The sequence below is a fragment of the Eumetopias jubatus genome, unplaced genomic scaffold (assembly GCF_037043125.1).
Source record: "Eumetopias jubatus isolate StellerSeaLion01/CBP00866 unplaced genomic scaffold, mEumJub1_p1.0 scaffold_8, whole genome shotgun sequence".
Taxonomy (NCBI): domain Eukaryota; kingdom Metazoa; phylum Chordata; class Mammalia; order Carnivora; family Otariidae; genus Eumetopias; species Eumetopias jubatus.
Genome location: NW_028274814.1, coordinates 96,249,653 through 96,269,444, shown reverse-complemented (window position 1 = coordinate 96,269,444; position 19,792 = coordinate 96,249,653). Strand labels below are relative to the sequence as shown.

The 19,792-nt window shown below is 38.6% G+C and overlaps 1 protein-coding gene across 1 annotated transcript in view; it reads right to left on the bottom strand.

Moving 5' to 3' along the window:
- KCNMB4 (potassium calcium-activated channel subfamily M regulatory beta subunit 4) overlaps positions 1–11,139 on the bottom strand; it is a 60,391-nt gene extending 49,252 nt beyond the window's left edge. Inside the window, exon 1 of the mRNA XM_028110903.2 lies at positions 10,804–11,139. Coding sequence (XP_027966704.1) covers positions 10,804–11,139 — 336 coding nt within the window. The remainder of the gene's footprint in view (positions 1–10,803) is intronic.
- Between the last annotated feature and the right edge of the window lie 8,653 nt (positions 11,140–19,792).

The window sequence follows — 19,792 nt, the reverse complement described above, 5'->3', positions numbered from 1 at the left end:
CCAACATCAAACAGGAGTGGCAAGAGTAGACATCCTTATTTCTGATCTTAGGGGAAAGTTTTCAACCTTTCATCATTAAGTATATTAGCTCTTAGTAGTTGCTCTTTGAGGAAGTTCTCTTTTATTCCTAGTTTACTGATTTTTTTTTAATCATAAGAGGATTTTGTGAAATGTTTTTTCTGCATATACTGAGATAATTATGTGATTTTTGTCCTTTATTTTATTAATATGGTGTATTACATTGATTGATCTTAGCACATTGAAGCAACATTGCATTCCTGGAACAAATCCCACTTGATCATGGTGTATAATCACAAACTCTTCCAAACAATAGAAGAGGAAACACTTCCCAACTAATTCTATTATCATGATACCAAAATCAGACAAGGACATCACAAGAAAACTACAGACCAATATACCTGATAACTATAGATGTAAAAATCCTCAACAAAATGCTAGCAAGCCAAATCTAGGAACATATAAAAATGATTATATACCATGACCAAGTTAAGAGAATAGGGAATGAGTACTAATGTGTATGGGATTCCTTTGGGGATTGATGACAATATTTTGAAATTAGAAAGTGACAATGTTGCATAATTGTGTGACTATACTAAAAATTGTACCTATTAAAAGGGCAAATATCATTTTATGTAAATTACATGCCATTTTTTTTTTTTTTTAAAGAAAGCTGCCTGTCCTCTATTTTCACTTTTCCCCTGTCCTACTGCCCAAAAGGCAGACATGATCAAGTTAGTAAAAAACATGTTAGGGGATGGTAGAGCAACAAGATGGTAAGAACCTGGGTCTTTGGGTAATCTTCCACATCAGACTGGCACAGCCCCATGGATTGCCTATAGGCTCAGACATTTACAAAAGAAAAAAACAAAACAAACAAACAAACAAAAAACAACAAAAACAGTACCTGTTTTGTTTAAATCACTGTGATTAGGTTCCTGTTAAAGTATCTCATCCAATATCCTAATTAATTCAATTAGGTTGTTTCTATTTTTCAGTACTACACACAATTCTGCAATGAAATTCCTCATATATATATATATATATATATATATATATATGAGGAAGTCTCATATATATATAAATATATATATTTATATATCTATAGATATATATATCTATAGATATAAATATATAGATATATAGATATCTCAAAATATATATATATATTTCCCTGGACATGTGTTAAAGTTTTCTTTAGAGTAAATACCTTGAAGTGAAATTGTTGGGTTGTTGGGTATGCACAGCTTCAGTTACACTTAATATGTCTGATTATTTTCCTAAGTGGTTGAACCAATTTTCTAGCAATGGGTCAAACTACCATTTTTCTGAATCCTCACCAACACTTGGTTATATTAAGCTTTGCCAAACTGGTAAGTGTGAAATGGTGTTCCATTATTGTTGTCATTTGGATTTCCATGAGATTAGTAGAATTGAACACCTTTTCACATTTATTGATCATTTGAGTTTTTTTCATGAATCACTTGTACATATCCTTTGCTCATCTTCCCATTGTCTATACCATTGTCTTAATGACTTGTAGACATTTTCATTTTTGTTTATTATTTATTACTTGTTTGCCATTATTTTCTACTAGAGTTTGGCTTATACTTCCACTTTGTGTATAATAATTTTAATCATAGAGAAATTGTTATTTTAATGTGTTCAAACGTATCAGTCTTTTCCTCTTATGATTTGTTCTTTTAGCCTCATTTCAGAAAATATTTCTTAAACATATGTCATAAAGATATTTTCCCATGCCACCTCCTGAGAGTTTTATAGTTTTCTTTTCATATTTAGTTTTTCTTCCATTTGGAACTGGTTTTTATGAATGTGAATTATGTGTCAAATTTTCCTTTTTATGTAGAGTTAATTGTTCAAGCACCATTTATTCATAATTTTATTCTTTCCCTGATGAACTTCTCACATTTTCTATGTTTTTGAGTAAAACTTAACAATTGTTCGTTTAATTTCACTGAGGATATAATCTTTATTATTTCACTCCTCTAAAATTTGTTGAGGCTTACTTTATGACCCAGGGTATGATCAGTTTTTGTAAATGTTATAGGAGCACTTAAAATAATGCACACCTTGATACTACTGGATACACTATTCTATATGTCAGCTGTGTCTGTTGTTAAACATGTTATTTAAATCTATTATATATGTATTGATATTACTTTTGTCAGACTGTTTATTAGTCACAAACAGAAGTGTGTTAAAATCTCTACCATGATAGACTTGTGTATTTCTCCTTTGAGTTGTTTTATTTTTTTTTAAGTATTTTGAGGCTATATTTTTAGGTATATTCCAATATTGTTAACTTATGTTGAATTAAAATTTTTATAATTACAAAATGTCCCTTTTTTATCTAGTAACAAATTTTTGCCTCAAAGTCTACTCTATATAATGCAGACTACAGCTTTCCTTTTGTCTTTTCTTTCTTTTTGACTGACGTTTATATGCATATTTCCCCATCTTTTAACTTTCAACTGTTCTATGTCCTTATATTTTATGTATGATTCTTAAAAACAGCATATATTTGAGTTTGTTTGGGTTTTTCTCCAGTCTACAATCTCTGTTTTTTTTTTTTTAAGATTTTATTTGACAGAGAGAGACACAGTGAGAGAGGGAACACAAGCAGGGGCAGTGAGAGAGGGAGAAGTAGGCTTCCTGCCAAGCAGGGAGCCCGATGTGGGCTCAATCCCAGGATCCGGGGAATCATGACCTGAGCTGAAGGAAGATGCTTAACGACTGAGCCACGCAGGCACCTCTACAATCTCTGTCTTTTAAATGGAAGTTAGTCCATTTATATTTAATATAATTGCTTATAAATTGGGGTTTAAATGTGCTATCTTATTTTTTGTTGTTGGTATTCCACCTGTACATTTCTTTTTCTCTTTTTCCTTGCCTTCTTTTACCGTTTGCTTTATATCATTTCATTTCCCCCACGTATTTATATACTTTTTACTGTACAAATTCTTGAACTTCAACATAGAACTACTAAGTCAGAAACTGGAGTGGAGTTTCTGATTCAGTGGACCTCTGATGAGACTTGAGAATGTGAATTTCTAGCAAATTCACAGATGATACTGATGCTACTGGTCCACTGACCACACTTTGAGAACCCTTGGTTTGCAGGATAAAATGGACTAGATATAAGGAGATCAGCAAAGAGATACTGAAATAATCAAAGCAAATGATAATGGTCTTGACTAGGACACTGGCAGTGAAAATTTTTACAAGTATTAATAGCAGAGAATAATGGTACCACTGAAAGAAACAAAACGTTCCAGAATAGAAGCAGGTAAGAGAGATAAAGATGAATTTTGTTGCCATTTTTATCCTTGAAATAGAGAAAACAGAAAGTAATTATAATCATCAGAATTGAGGATTTAGCTTTCACTAATCAATATTATTTTCTGGTTTTCTGTTCTTTAGAACTATTTTTTTAAAAAAGTTCTCCTGATAAAAATAATTATGTAAATGTTTTTATTACAAAGGAAAAATTGGATTAAACTTATAGGATTTAAGATTTAAGTTTCTAGGATTTAATTTTCTCTAATGAGATACATCATCAATACATGCTACTGCAATATAGTTAGATTACAACTAGTAAACTGGACATTGGATAAGGTTTCAAAGTCCATTTAGTCTGCTATATCAACCAGATGAGTGATAAAGAAAAATTAGATGAATGGATATTCCTTCACATGTGCTTCAGTATACAGACAGACCTTCTAGTGACCCAATCTGCTGGATTCTGCTACCAAACAAAGCAAATGCATGAAATAAATTTATTTAAATTCGTTTATTTACAAAAATAGTCACCAATTAAACAATTTATATAACACATGAATTTCAATTTACACACTGGTTATTTTAAAATAAAAGAAGTTATGGGGCTCCTGAGTGGCTCAGTCATTAAGCATCTGCCTTTGGCTCAGGTCATGATCCCAGGGTACTGGGATCGAGCCCCGCATCAGACTCCCTGCTCAGCGGGAAGCCTGCTTCTCCCTCTCCTGCTCCCCCTGCTGTGTTCCCTCTCTTGCTGTGTCTCTCTCTGTCAAATAAATAAATAAAATCTTAAAAAAAAGAAGTTATGACTACAGATCAAAAGTACACATTTTTATACATTTATGTGTCCTAGAGAGTATCTAAGTCATAGCATGAGGAACAGTGAGAAAAATATGTAATATTAAGAACTCTTCTGTTCAGTATTTTACTTGAGTAACTGTAATATAGATATATATACTATTTAGGAACTCAACTGAATATGAAACTCTGCTAGAGACTGAAAAAAAATTGAACCCAAAGTAAATAAAACATGACATCTTCATTCATAGATGAGTGCCAAAAAATGATTTAAATAAACAAAATGTGTTAACAGCCTATAGAAAGCTCTATAACTGAGGTAAGTTTGTGATAAAATAAATGCATTTTTCCCAAAATGTAACCAAAATATATTGTAACATAACTCAAATCTCTTTTGTAAAAGTAAAAAGTCTCTGATTACTGTTTTAGATACATAATTTTGGGGGAATCCTAGAAATAATTGAAATCTTCATAAACAACAAATGGATTTCAGAGATGGATCATGATAAGTAATCTCAGACAGGACGATCCTAGTAGTCTGCAGATTACCTTGTTTCTAAAGAGCTATAATATAGAACATTTTTAATGTTCTGACCATAGCTTTAAATATCAGATCATTATTACCTACTCAAAAACCTTCCTTGGCTTCTGTATTAGATTCCTATTGTTGCTGTAACATAAACTTAGTGGCTTAAACAACACAAATTTATTATCTTAAAATTCTAATGGTCAGAATTCTCAAATGGGTTTCCCTGAACTCAAATCAAGACACCAGCAGGGGCTGTATTCCTTTCTGGATTCTCTAAGGGAGAATTTATTTTCTTGCCTTTTCCCGCTTCCTTGGAAAGGGAGGCTGCCTGCCTTCCTGGCTCATGGCCCCCTTCTGTATTCAAAGCTAGCAATGTCTGGTTAAGTCTTTCTCATATTGCATCACTCTGACCTCCTCTTTCTGCATTAAAGGACCCTTATGACTACCCTATGCCCTCCAGGATAATCTCCCTTATTTTAATGTCAACTGATTAGCCATCTTAACTCCATCTGTAACTTGAATTCCCCGTTGCCATGGAACATAAGATTTTCGCAGGTTCTGGGGATTAGGATGTGGACATCTTGGTAGCGGGGAGCATTAATCTTCCTATCAGGGTTTCCCAGTGTCACCAAACCCATGCTGGCTATCAAGGACTTTGATATTATTGATCCCAATTTACTCTCCTGCCTTAGCCATAAATCTCCATTCTTTGTACCCGGTGTTCCAACACATGGTCTATCTGATGATTCCTCCAAACAGCCTGTACTCACACAGCTCTACAGCTTTGCTCTTGGCATTTTCTCTCCCTTGATGTTTTCTTCATTCCTCCCTACTTTTCCTCCCCAGATGAAAATCCTATTCCTTCTCAAAATTTCATAGCAAATGTTTCATTCCCCATAAAGATTTTCTCCTAGTCTTTCCCCTCTAGATGTTCCTATCATGGTGTTTGTACTTCCCTAGAGAACTTAACAATGCATTTCCTTTGATAGTTATTCATGTTCCTTGCTAGAGAATGTTCTTGTTAAGGGCAGAAACACATGGAATAATCCTCACTTGTGTGTCTGTTAGACATATCTAAGACTAACTTCTTGCTTTTCATTCACATTCCTCCAAAACTCTCTTCTCTGGATTACCATCTAGTAAAATCACCTCCCTTCACCTGGTTGTGCTCCACAAACTGAAGAGTCATCTTTGACCAGGCCATCAGTGAACTTCACCAGTGCTCCCTCCTGATCTAAGTTACCTTCATCACTTGCCTTGCCTACTGTACTCCTTGTTTTCAGCCTTGTCCCTGTATCTCTCACCTTGCACATGCGAGCATGTGAGTATGCATGGACACACAAAAACACACAAAAATTCTATTCTCAACTCAGCATCCAGAAGGATCATTTACATTGTGTAGAAGTCTAAGTCTGATTATAACTCAGTCCTGCTTAATGTCAGACAGCTTACCATCACACGTGGAATAGAATCCAAAGTCCATATGATGATCTGTAAGGTGTAACCTCACCTCCCGCTGTTTTCCATCTTGCTTGCTCTAGTCCTGTCTCACTGTCATCCTCCCTGTTCCTCCCATTAGCCTGGCAGCCACTTGCCCCAAAGCCTGTGCACTTGCTGTGCCCTCAGCCTGTGAAACACTTTCTCCAGATGGCCACATGATTGACCCTTCTATGTCCTTTATGCCTCTACTCATGCCCTCATGTTCTTTGGGTCTCTGTACAAATGTCACTTAATTGACCATCCTATGCAAAAGGGTAGCCCTTCATTTCTTCCACCACTGTCTGTACCCTTATGCTGCTTGAATTTTCTTTACACACCTGACATCACATGATAAATCTATTTCTTGCCTGTCACCATCCACCAAAACACAAACTTCATGAGGGCAGAGACTTTATTTTGATCTCTCTTCTAGTCTCAGAACCTGCAAGCATGCATAGCACAGAGTAGACATTTAACAAAGTTAAATGAATACACTTTTCTTTGTATGTCCTCCTGTTTCTTGCTCCGTTCTTTGATCCCAGATGTTAAGCAAGTATTGGCAGAATGGAATTTTACCTACTTACTAAAAGTTATTGACATAACCACCAGAGGAAAAACCACAACAAGCCACTTTTACCATAGAGAAATAAAGATAGTAGAGAAATTGTCACAATTCAGCTTAGCATTTTATTACTTAGTTTTCATATGATGGACCTCTCTAGGTCACAAAGTATATCACACTGAATATCTATTTCAAGGATGGAGTTCAGAAATTAACCCCAGCAGACCACCCTGCCTACACAGGATGTGTGGCAAGGGGGTGGGGAGTGGGGGGTTTGGGACACACTAGTAAGTATGTGAAGGATGCCAAGAAGGTGACTGTAGCTGCAAGGGTGCAGTTAGGCACAGCCAGTTTGGGGGGATACACTCAAAGTCTAAAGTGTTTCTTCTCTTCGGTGAATTTCTCTTTCACAATACTGGTTTCTTAGAAACAGACTTTTTTCCTTTGTGTCTAGGTTTTTCAGACCAGAGAAAGAAAAAAAAAAAAACTCAGAGAAAAATAAAACATATAGCCTCTGATCACCCACTCTCTTGTTGCACATACAAGAGGCAGTTTTAAAAATTCATCTTTTCTTTGCCACCCAATGTATTTATTGATGCAAAATCAAATGTCTGGGACTATGTAAGTTCATTCCATTTATATTGTACCTAATTTATTTTATTTTAAAGATTTTATTTATTTATGTGAGAGAGAGAGAAAGCAGGAGAGCACAGAAGGAGAGTGAGAAGGAGAAGCCGACTCTCCGCTGAGCAGAGAACCCCATATGGGGCTTGGTCCCAGGACCCTGAGATCATGACCTGAGCATGAGGCAGACACTTAACCGACTAAGCCACCCAGGCACCCCTATACTAAACCAATTTTAAATGATCATTTCTACACTAATGTTAGATGATTCTCTTCTTTTCCTTCAGGATTTCCTTGAGTCCCTCCTTTTATACCAGCTCCCTATACTCAGTAGCATCAGTAATATCTTTTAACCTAAAAACACAAATATTAATCACAATGAATCTTTTTGGTTCTTATTTTACCTTCCTTGCACAATTGATGAGTATGTTTTCTAAGCCAGTGGTTCTTGACTCTTGTCTACAGATTAAAATCACTTGCAGAACTTTTTTAAAAACACCAAGGCTCAGTCTTTTCCAAGACCTGAAGGCGGGACCCAAGCATCAGAATCTCTTTCCCAAGTTCCCCCAGGGATTCTAATGTGCAGCCATGGTTAAGAACCAAAGCTCTTAGCCCACACAACTGTAAGCCACTCAGAAATAATGCAGTGATGGGAACAGTAGCCAGAGGAAGCTGATCTCACATTTAGATTTCACTATGGTTAAATCCCAGAGCAGGCCATTGCCCTATGTATAACTAGTTGACTTGAATACTATATTATGTGACTGGAGAGATACAGTGATTACCCTTGACAATATGGATATGATTCAAAACGTAAATAAGCTGAAGAGCACTTAAAGATATTTTAAAGAGAGTATTAGTCAAAGGTCACATTTATTCACACTACCTTCCTTAGTAGTCTGTGGCTTAAGAAATTATACATTTGCAATATTCTTTCCCTTACCCTGCTTTTTACTATAATTAATGCAGCAAACTCAAGGGAGGGGTGGAGGAAAGTCCTTGTTCCTTTTTTTTTTTCCCCCTAAGAAGTGATTCCTAAATGGTTTCTGGGGTAGTGGGTCACAAAGAAGAAAAGGTTGAAGGTGATTAGAACCCGTGGCACTGAAGGGAATCCAGACATTCTACAAAGGGCCTTTGATAAATAGGCAATGTAAGGCAAAGAAAAGATGTAGGCACCTAAGAGGCAAGAGGACAATGGGTATTGCCTAATTACAAGAGCACTGTGGACACATTCTGCTTTTGTACCAGACTCTGGCACAATATTTCGGTTATGTTGAATTTTTCCATCACTAATTGCTTACAAGAATTTCCAAATTGAGCATTTAATTGTCCAAAAGTAGAAAGGTGACTGCAAAAGAACAAACTTAGGCTCTATAAATGCTATAATGTAATCATGATTTGGATAAAGAGATATATATACTGACTGGTTTGGCTGAGGAAACCTTGACTAAATTGACTGGGATGTTGTTTATCACTTTTTGGTAGCATAAATATCTTTCTCCAGCTCTGTCATTTCTTGAATACTTAACTTTAAATAATGTTATTTTGTTCAGATGCTTTTTCAAAACATTTGTTGCCAGGATCTGAACTGGCACTGGAAGAAAATAGGTTATTTGCAACAAAAAGAGAGAGATAAAATTGTAGTATTACATAAAGCATTATGACTGCTTCCAAGTGACTTAAAAAATCTATGTCCTAATGATCTCAATTTACTTTTTCTGTCAGATCCTTCAAAATTGCCTGGAAATTACAAAGCAGGCTTTTTTGCAGTAAATTCTAACTTCTCAATGTCTTGATTAGATATTAGCCATTTACTGGTATATGTGTATGTAATATATTATTAGTGCCTGAACCACTATCTTAAACTAATTAGCAGTGTTTCACTAATTATAACAATGCCTCCTAAATGATGAACTACCATATAATTTCTAAATCACTACTACTGTGTGACACCTTCTTTTATATTACTGGTTTAATCCTGAAAAAAAATGTGGTTTCTAAAACCCTAAGATTTCTTTTGAAATTCCTGAGTTTTAGCAGATTAACTTACATTTGTTTTTGAGACACGGCTTCTTCAAGACATTGAACATTATACCTTATCTAAATCTGTATTTTTATATTTACTTCTTATATATTATCTTCATTTTTAAGGTAAATGAATATACATTCGTCAGCAGGAGCACATCTTTTTAAAAGAGGAGTCATATTTTAAAAAAGGAATTCCTTTTTTAAAATTTCCCAAATTCAAGAATTCCTAAACTGTTTGTTTAGAAAACAAGACCCGGAGTTTTACTGCAGAGAAGTAGTCAGTTTGTTTTAAGTTCTCTTAAAATGCTAATATAGAAATGTTTTCTTTTGTATTAATACATCTTGTCACATTTAACAAAGTTTTCCTGTGTACACAAGATTCATTCCCTTTTGGATTGTTTTTCTGGTTGATCTTTGAGCAGAGCCCTCACAAAGAGGGAAAATGACAGTAACTTTGAAGAAGAAACACACCTTTACTCGATAGTTAAGCGACTAGAACAGTAAAAACAGATCAACAGAAGATAAAAAACAAAGAAAAGCCTTCTTGCAGAAGCAGGTGTACTACAAAGCTCAATTAGTTCACAGACTGAGGACATTGCTTTTTATAAGTTTTTTTCTCTGCAGGGAACAGTTTTCTGAGTCTCCCTCTCCATCCCTCGAGTCCTAACCAGGTTTTTTCTTTTTTGCTTGAGAGAATGAAAAAAGTTGCCAGGGAAGGAATATTCGGTACATTTCACCAAGGGGTTTCTATTTTCAGTAAGTTTTACCGTTCTCCAGATGGCTCCCGAATAGTCCCTAGACACACAGAGTCACTAGGCTTCCTCGCGACCCTTTTGAAAATCTATTTCATGAAAACCAGGAACTCTCGGTACCCCCCAAAACAGACCTACCCAGAATTTCGCATGTGATTTCCACGTCGTTTGTGGAAATCACCCTCATCTTTGCATCCCAAGTTAAAAGCGTCTGTTTAGAGTTAAAAGGCAAGGAACCCTCTAACATCGTCCAAGGGCTCTTAAAGACCCCCTCGACCTCCCTAAGCGAGTGCTTGACGCGGCCAGTGGGAGCTCAGACCTTGCCCGTGCGTCCGAGTAGGTGGATCCCTGCTACCCACTGGCTTTAACGAGAGGAAAAGTTAACTTTCGGCTCCTTGCAGGTCTCCAAAGTCCGTATTGCATGCGCCGGACTGAGCTGGGCCAAGGTCTCAAAATGTGAGACCAGACAAGAGAGATGTGTAAAGAAAGCCTCAGGGCACCACAGGTCGCCGCACACAAACCCACCTCAAGGACCGGGCCCCGGGGCTCCCGGCTGTACCCACTGCGGGTTGGAGTACAGCCTCCAACGCCGTCCCCGTCTCCTCCTCGGAACGAGAGCATACCTCGAGCCCACCCGGAGCGGTGTCTGACACTGAGGCTCCCCCAAACCTCAAGACCTCGGCAGGAGCCAGGCATCGCTCGCGGGGCGTCCTTACCTTGGGGTTGGTCAGGAGCTGGTGCTCGTCGCTGTGCAGCAGCGCTCTGGAGTTGGACTCGGAGTTGTTCACGTAGACCTGGACGCAGGGGTACTGCGAGGTGCCCCTGCAGTCGGCGCCACAGGTGAAGGTGCACTCAAAGACCTCGCCGATCTGCTGCACCGACAGCACCGTGCAGTTGGCCGCCGTGGCTTGCAGATCCTGCAGCGCGGGACTGAGCCAGCAGAAGCCGAAGATAAAGAGCGACACGACGCCGGAGATGATGAGAAACAAGCCGAGCCGGATGCTCTTGTCCTCGGCTTCCGTGTACTCGTAAGCCACCCGGAGCTTCGCCATCGCCCCCCACTCCGGGCGGCTGGCGCGCTCCCCCCGCCCCCTCCCGCCCCCGGCGCCGAGCCCGACTGCCTCGGGCGGGAGGAGCCGCCGCCGCCGCCGCGCAACAGCAGGGGAGTGGGCGGTGAGGGGGAGCGCGCGAGAACAAAGGGGCCGAGGCCGGTGACGCCCCCGGAGGCGGCAGCGCCCCCCGCCCCACCCCCACCCCCCGCCAGCCCCGCTGCCAGCCGGGCCCCGGAGGCTCGCGGTGCGACCGCTGCTTCAGAACCTCCTGCACCCTCGGGCGCGAGGAGCGCACGGGCGGCTCCTGCCTCCAGCGCCCCCTGCCAGCCTCCGCCCCCGCTCTCTCCCCGCCTCCCCCACCCCGCCTCCTCTCGCCCGGTGTCTCCCGGTCTCCATCGCCCGCCAGCCGCTCCTCCGCGAGCTCTCCGGGCAGCTGCCCAGAGGGCAGGCGCGGCTGGGCTGGGCCGAGCCCGGGGGCTCCCCCGTGCGGGAGGCGGCTCCACCTGGCCCCACCCGCCGCCAACCCGGGCCTTCCCGCCCCGCCCGCCCCGGGGACGTCTCCCGTGGGCGAGGGGCGGGCGAGCACCAGGGAGAGCGGCGACTGGCGCTTGAGATCCTCCTTAAATCCCCCTTAGAGAAACGTCTGAGATGAAAGCTTAGGATCGGTAGAGCTTAACCCGAGTGAAAGTTAAAACAAAAACAGAAAACAGGCAGAGGGCGTAGTGCAAGTGGAGCGGCGGGAATCTTGAACTCCAAATCGGGATTGGTCAGCCAGCTGGGAGAGCGAGCCAGCGGCGGCCAGGCAGCGGGCGCTCCGGGGAAACGGGCCGCGCGGCCAGGCGGGTGGGGAGGAAGTTCCCAGGCGAGCGGCGTGCGCTCGGCGCGCCCGGGGGAGACCCCGCCACACGTTCTCAGGCCTGGGCGGGCGCGCGGACCGGCACGCGGCTGGACGGGAGGCGTGACCCACCGCGCGGCCCCCTGCCCCCAGCCGCCCTTCCACGCCCAGCTAGCGAGGTAACGGTCCGGCCGCGGGGTCTTAGCCCTCCCAACCGCCTCGGCGCGGGGCCGCGCTACCCGGCCCCTGGCCCGCCCCGAGGGCGCCAGGATAGGAGTGAAACAGGCTGATTCAGGCGGAGTTTGCTGTGGAGACATCGCGCGTGGGGCAGGAGCCTGCGACTGGCGAGACCAAGGAAACTCGCTGCCTGGGTGCTGGCTGGACCTATCGGAAACTTAGGTCTCCCGCAGCCGGGTGGTCGCCAACTCGATTTGCCCCAAGCCTGGGAGCGACTGAATAGGGACCGAAGGAAACAGGTGGAGAGGTTTGCAGCCCTGGAAAGAGACACCACTTTCCTGATCAGGATGGTCCCCCTGACTCCCGGACTCCCGAGAACAGAATAATTTCTGTTCTCTTTCCTTCCTTAGGAACCTTGCCACCCTTGGCCCACCCCGGAATTTGTAGATGAGCTTTCCAGGAGCGCTGTGCAAGGCGACAGCGGCGTGCAGACCCGCTTTGGGACAGGTACCGTTTCTAGAGCTGCGTCCTGCTCTCTTAATTCTTCCAGTTGCTTCCTCCACCCCCACTTCCTTTGTGCATACCTTCAGCCTCTGTTATTTTCATGACTTTTTTTTTTTAAGATTATCTTTTTCCAAGCCCCACTTCTATCATAATATCAAAGCTGAGAACTATTTCGACCTACATTTTGAAGAATCAGAATGTTCACTTCTTTGCAAAATATGTAAACATATCTTTTTCTTGACTTGTAAGTCCCAAATGGATATACTCATTTAAGAGTATTTGTGAATATGTAAACACAATGTCATGGAATTCTTGACTTCTCTTTCTTGGATTTCAAATGTTACTTAACTGGTACTGAGTATCTTTCAACTGCAGTTCTGATATTTTACTTTGAAGTACTCCATTCCTTTACGTGGTAGGTAACAGTATTTCCAAGCAAGGGGCAAAGCAAGTTTAATTACAGGAAGACCCTAAGTGTTTTTCTGAAAAAAATTAAGATACAGGGTTTGGAAAACTTCCAAATCAGGGAGACACTTTGTACTTTAATACTTCTCAAGCTTTGAGAGAGTAGATTTCCTTCTTTCTTTACCTAAGAATTATTTTTCCCCTTTCTGTTGGCATAAAGACAATTGTTAGTGATTACATTACCTAAAAGGGAAATGAGTTTAATAGTTGAAACAGCTTAACCTGAGATCACAGATCTTCAGCCTGAATCTTTTTCCTACTGCAGGTTATAATCATCTTCCTTTTCAAGAAGGCTCAAGCCAGTCTAAGATCTGAGGCAGTGGTGAGCAGATAACAAGACCCAATTATTCCTCCTTGGTGTGCTGAGCAACTTAATCTTGAGGCAGAACTAACTCCTATGTTAGTGCTCAAAAAACACAGGGTTGGGATGCCTAAGGATAATTTAATAAATATGATTAATGATTCCAGAGCTCCAAGAGTTCTGTGAACTAACCCTCTGCCTCAAAACTGAAGTAAGATGGTCTTCAAGTTTCAGAAAATTCTGTCTTAACTTAACCTAAATTCTTAAGGGCTTTTAAATCCATTTTTCCCTGTAGTTCTGCATTTAGTCACTCTCCTTCCTTATAATTAAAATATTTGAAGAAACTGTTACCATCTAGCCTTCTGTTCTTTAAACATTTACTTTTCTCCCTTATTTCCTATTTTTCAATTAGCTTTGCTTCTCTTCTGAACCCTTTCATTATTTTCATGTCTTTTTCATTGAAAGTCAAACCTATCAAAAGACTTCCCACATTAAATAAATTTCTGTTTTATCCTTAATGGAACACTGTGTTTGTTATTAGTTACATTTACTTGAGGTGGAGCTCCCATATCCCTTTTCTAACATTTAGTAAGCCCCTCAGTTTCTGAAAACCAGTCACCCGGACTCTCTAAGTTAGGATAGTGGTAGGAACCTTTGGGAATCTCAGAGATAACTAAGCTCTGAAGTCACTTAGCATCTTGTTTCCTGTGGAGGACAGAGGCAGTACAGAAATAAAAGCTAGTTCTTTCTTTGCATGTTTGCCACCAATTAGAATTAAGATTAGAAATGTGATACACAGAACCAGACCAGCGTAGTTGGTGTACATCATTATCTGCAGCAATGTTTTCAGGAGAATCATCGCCAAGCCCTGATGTTCTTTTTAAAAGAAAAATAAAACCTATCTAAGCAAGAACATTAAAACCATTGTTATTTATAATTTGTTCTCATGATCAGTATTCTTCAAGAAGCCCTGTGACTGTTAAAGTTGCAATATATAATTTCATATGTATATATACTTCTATTAAAAGATTCCAAAAATATATATATAAGGAGAGCTTAGGTATCCCAGGAATAGAGAAGCGTTTAGAGCATGTTGGGAAAATGTTTATACACTCTTTTAAAAATTGGCGCATTGTGAAGTTTTTCAACAACAAACTGCTACTATACATTTGAATAAAATACATAGGAGAGAAAATTAATTTTGTATCACCACCTTTTTTCATCAAAATTCACCTTCTGGATAGGTTTTAGACATTTGTAACCAGAATAGATAGAAATAAACATGAATGAAAGCATGAGTGATCCAACAAGGAAAACTATATAGAAAATTTTATCTTTTCATTCAGCTTAGGCAATTGACAATTTTGTTGTCATAGAAATCTGTTTCCACTTTAGTCTTGACTTAAAAATGTTTACAGTTGAACTAAATCATTTCCAGCTTGAGGATATCAAAAAACTAACTTTCTTGCCATGCTTCATGGTGAATGTTATGTAGTAGTCTCAGAATTTTAATGCGAAAAAAAAAATCCTGGGTAGCCATTATTTTTCCATTTTTTTTCCTGCATAAAGTTTATCTATGCATATAATAGTGAGCATGTAATTATTATTGAGAACACTACTTACTACTTTCTATACTAGGCATCTTGTTTCCTGTGGAGGGCAGAGGCAGTACAGAAATAAAAGCTAGTTCTTTCTTTGCATGTTTGCCACCAATTAGAATTAAGATTAAAAATGTGATACACAGAACCAGACCAACGTATTTGGTGTACATCATTATCTGTAGCAATGTTTTCAGGAGAATCATTGCCAAGCCCCAATGTTCTTTTTAAAAGAAAAATAAAACCTATCTAAGCAAGAACATTAAAACCATTGTTATTTATAATTTGTTCTCATGATCAGTATTCTTCAAGAAGCCCTGTGACTGTTAAAGTTGCAATATATAATTTCATATGTATTATACTTCTATTAAAAGAGATACTTTCTATACTTATATTAAAACAGTAAGGGCTCTTACATATCACCTAATTTAACATTAAGCAGGAAAGGAAGCTCTCAAAGACTGCATTTTGTTTGAAATAGTAAAGAATGATTATTAAAAATATTTTTAACATATAATGTATTGTTTCAAGGGTACAAGTCTGTGATTCATCAGTTTTACACAATTCACAGTGCTCACCATAGCACATAAAAATATTTTTTTAAGTTCAGATTTGTTTGCATATAGCCTCTATGTTTGCAGTTGAGAAAGGGAAGCAAAAAGCACAATCACTTCATATTAGTAATTTCATAATATGATAGTGGAAGTATGGCTAGAGTTCCTAAATTCTTACCACCTGTTATCGTTCATGTTAATGGAAGTGATCTTCTATGGGAGATAATATATACACATAAGTAGTAAAAGGGAAATCAGCTTTGGAATTAGAAAGCAAGAAGCTAAAAGGTTTTAGTCTCAACATTTAATACTAAATAATTTGACATAATTGATGTTCTTACACTGTTTCCTCCTCCTCATATGAAAGGGTTGGACTAGATTTTTTAAAAGATTTATTTATTTTAGAGAGAGCCAGAGCATGGAGGTGCAGAGGAGAGAGGGGCCTGATACAGGGCTTGATCTCATGACCCTGAGCTGAAACCAAAAGTTGGATGTTTAACCGACTGCGCCACCCAGGCGTCCCTGGACTAGAAGATTCTTGATTCTATGATTTTTATTCCAAGTTGACTTGGTTCTTGCCCTGTTCTTCAGAAACTTAGCTACTACTATGTACCAGTACATAGTCAAGTCAAAAGGTTTTTTTAGTAATTCCAAAATATGGAGAGTACCTCCTAGCCCAGTGGCTGAGACAGTACATATGTCTTTAGAAAAACACGCTTACATCTATTGAGCACCTAATATAAACAAATGCCCTAATTTAATCTTCCCATGAGATGAAGAGGGAACAATAGATTAAGTAAAGCTACACACATCTTGACAGGCCCATTTTCTGCTATATTATACCATCTCTAAGAAATTTCTGTAGTTAGTAAAAAAGAAGTATAGGTAATACAAATGGATTTAAGATGTGCATACTTAAATTCAAGTAGAGTTAGGCTTGATCAAAATCCCTACTGTTAAATCTATGAAGGGGGACGTGGGTAGAGGATGAGGATCTAGTGATTTAACCAGTTCCTCCAGTTTAATTTTACTCTGAATCACTTGTGTTGAAAATAGCTCTTTTCTAGATGCATAGCAAATGTAAGTAGTACGGTTTTATGTGGAAGAGAAAGACTAAGTGTAATATTTAGGTTTCAGATAAGCTTGTTAGAAATTCAAGCTAGAGTCAAAGTAGAAGTAAACACGGGGAACAACTGGAATGTTAAAACAAGTCATAGTTCGAGGGTAGAAGAGCCTAGCCTCCTCTTAATGCAGGAAATTGTGCAATATTTCTAGTAGTTTTCTTGCCTTTGCTTGGACATTTCCAGTGATGAAAACTTCATTAACTCCTAAGACTGGACATTTGATCTTTGGATCTTTAAAAAAATTATGTAGTAGTACTTTCTTGTGAACTGAAATCTACCTTGCCATAATGTCCATGTAAAGGTTTTTAATTTGCACTCTGGTGTTTATGTAGGATAATCTGATTTACAAAAAATGCCACTTCAGGGGCACCTGGCTGGCTCAGTCGACAGAGCCTATGACTCCTTATTTCAGGGTCCTGAATTCAGGCCCCACGTTGGATGTAGAGCGTACTTAAAAAAAAAAAAAAAAAACCCAAGTGATTCTACTTCAGATGTGGGAAGACTACTCTCCTATTCCTTTAATCTTCAGTTTCTTCAGTATTCCCTTTTGATAATGGTTTAGAACACTAAGATCATATTCTTAACCCAAAATGCTAAAAAAAAATAATTCAAAGTTGCTAAGGATACCCAGTTTTAATATTCTCTGAAACAAGAGCCTACACCTTTCTTTTCCATGCTAGCCAATGTACAAACACTTCTAGGATGATGGATTTTGTTGTTCATTAATTAACAATGTCATTGCCAATGCAGAGAGAAGCTGGGAAAATGATTTTTGCTCAAGTAGACAGAATTTGGACTCCAAACAGTGATGTGCAAGTCAACTAATTTAATATTCAACTATTAAATCATTTAGAATGAAATGAAAAAAATACATGGAACTTTATTAAAAAAGGAAATCTGGAAATGACTTTTTGAGCAGAGTAATAACATATGACTTGCATTTTAAAAACAGGTATATTTTCATTCAACTTGTTTTATATTTGAAGGATATTAAGAGGGAAAATATTTAACAGCTCACATTTTAAGACAGACCAGTTTTGGGGTGCCTGGCTGGCTTAGTCAGTACAGCATGTTAACTCTTGATCTTGGGGTTGTGAGTTTGAGCACCACATTGGTGTAGAGATTACTTAAAAATAAAATTTTTTAAAAAGACAGCCCAATTTTCATGCAACTGCTACATATGATAATTAAAACTACATCCTAAAATAAATGTTCAGTATGTAACAGATTTAAAGGTAGCTTTCAAACATTCTGGCTGCCCCAAATCTTTATTTTTATACAAAAGATGAAACTATTTATGGCATTCCCACATGTAATTTCTTCTCATTGAGCTGTATATTTTTGAAGGATAATCAGCATTTACTCTTTAAAATATTTTTTTCATTATAAATGAGTATCAGTAGGGCTGATCCTAAGAAGCAGCAAGCAGAATCAGCTATTTGTTGACATCATACCACCCTTGAAATTTGTACATTTCTTCCCAAAATGTTTAAAGGAACCTCATGTGTTATAACTAAAATTACTTTCAGTATATACTGGAGAATTGGTTGGCTTGGAAGGAAAACATCACTTCTTCAAGGTTTTAAAAATTATGTAGCCAAAATATTACTTAGGCAAATACAAATGCAAATACTGGAATATTACTTTTCATCAGGACATGCTTATGAAAATTAAGAGTGAAAAATTATGTTTTCTTTACCTGGTATTCTCTACTGTTTGAAGGAACTACCACTTTTGGCATAAATAGGGCCAGTTTTATTTCACTTTCCGTAACAAAATGTCAAAACATATTTGTAGTGTGGTAGATGCCTATCAGGCCTTGAAAATGAAAACAAAGATAAATCACATGATGAATGAAAAACTAGTTTTGCTACATAGAAGTAGTCTTAGGGATGCCTGGCTGGCTCATTCCATATAGCATGTGACTCCTTATCTTGGGTTCGTGAGTTCAAACCCTTCGTTAAACATAAAGATCACTTAAAAATAAAATGTTTTTTTTTTAAAGTAATCTTATTAAACTATTTTGGCATGTTTCAGTTGGTGAGCATAAGCTATGAGATGTGCAATTTGGGTTTTCAACAGAGATAGGAAATTATTACAACGAAGAAGACACTGAGTTTTATGACATTTTCAAGAAGTCATTTAAGTGATTGAGGGAAAATTGTATGGCAAACATCTGGAAATGATCAGCTTTTAAACTGAATACTGAATTCTTACGATAAAGAAATAGATCATTAAATTTTTGTTAAGTCATAGTATTTATACAACAGGATGACTGGACTAAAGAAAAACTTTCAGTTGATGGACATAGAACTGATAATGCATATAGTTGCCCTTAGCAGTTTTTATGCATACAAACTGAAGCAGAAACCTAGTGTCTGGCAAAATGTCCCCTGGAAATAGCAAAGGTTTAAAAGGAAAAAAAAAAAAAAAGAATCCTTGCTTTTTTATACTCAGGAATGGATTTAGCTTTCCTTGTATTCTGCTCTAATAAGTACTACTGTAATAATGTGGTTTCTGCACTACAACATTGGATGATACAGGAAAAAGTAAATGAATGCCCCCGATACACAGGAATACATTATCCTAGTATTAGCTTAGTTGGACTTCACCCGAACTTTTAAGATTTTATTCTAGTTAGTACTTGCACAGTAGGCATAGTTTAAGTGTAAATTGTAGTTCACTAACTTCAGAAATGACCTGTATTTACTAGAGTACAATGTATTCCTGGTCTCATTTGAGTCATAAAATCTAAATATGAGGCCTAAAATGGACATTTTAACATGCTCCTCAGGTGATTCTTATGCACATTAAGTTTGAGAATTACCTAACTAGAGGGTTAACTTTGCCTCTGGTGAGCTCTCCACAGCTATCTCAACCCAAACTGAGATTTTTATACATCAAATTAAATTATCAGTTTTCTCTCTACATAAATCAGATTACTGCTTAAGTTTTGTGATCACTACTGTAGCAGAAAACGAGACTGAACACTAATGCAATGTGTAATTTCAGGCTAAACATTTACCTTGAAACTTATCAGAAACGGTCTCTTCCCTCCTTTTAATGTAGCACTAGAATACATAAATAAATCTGGT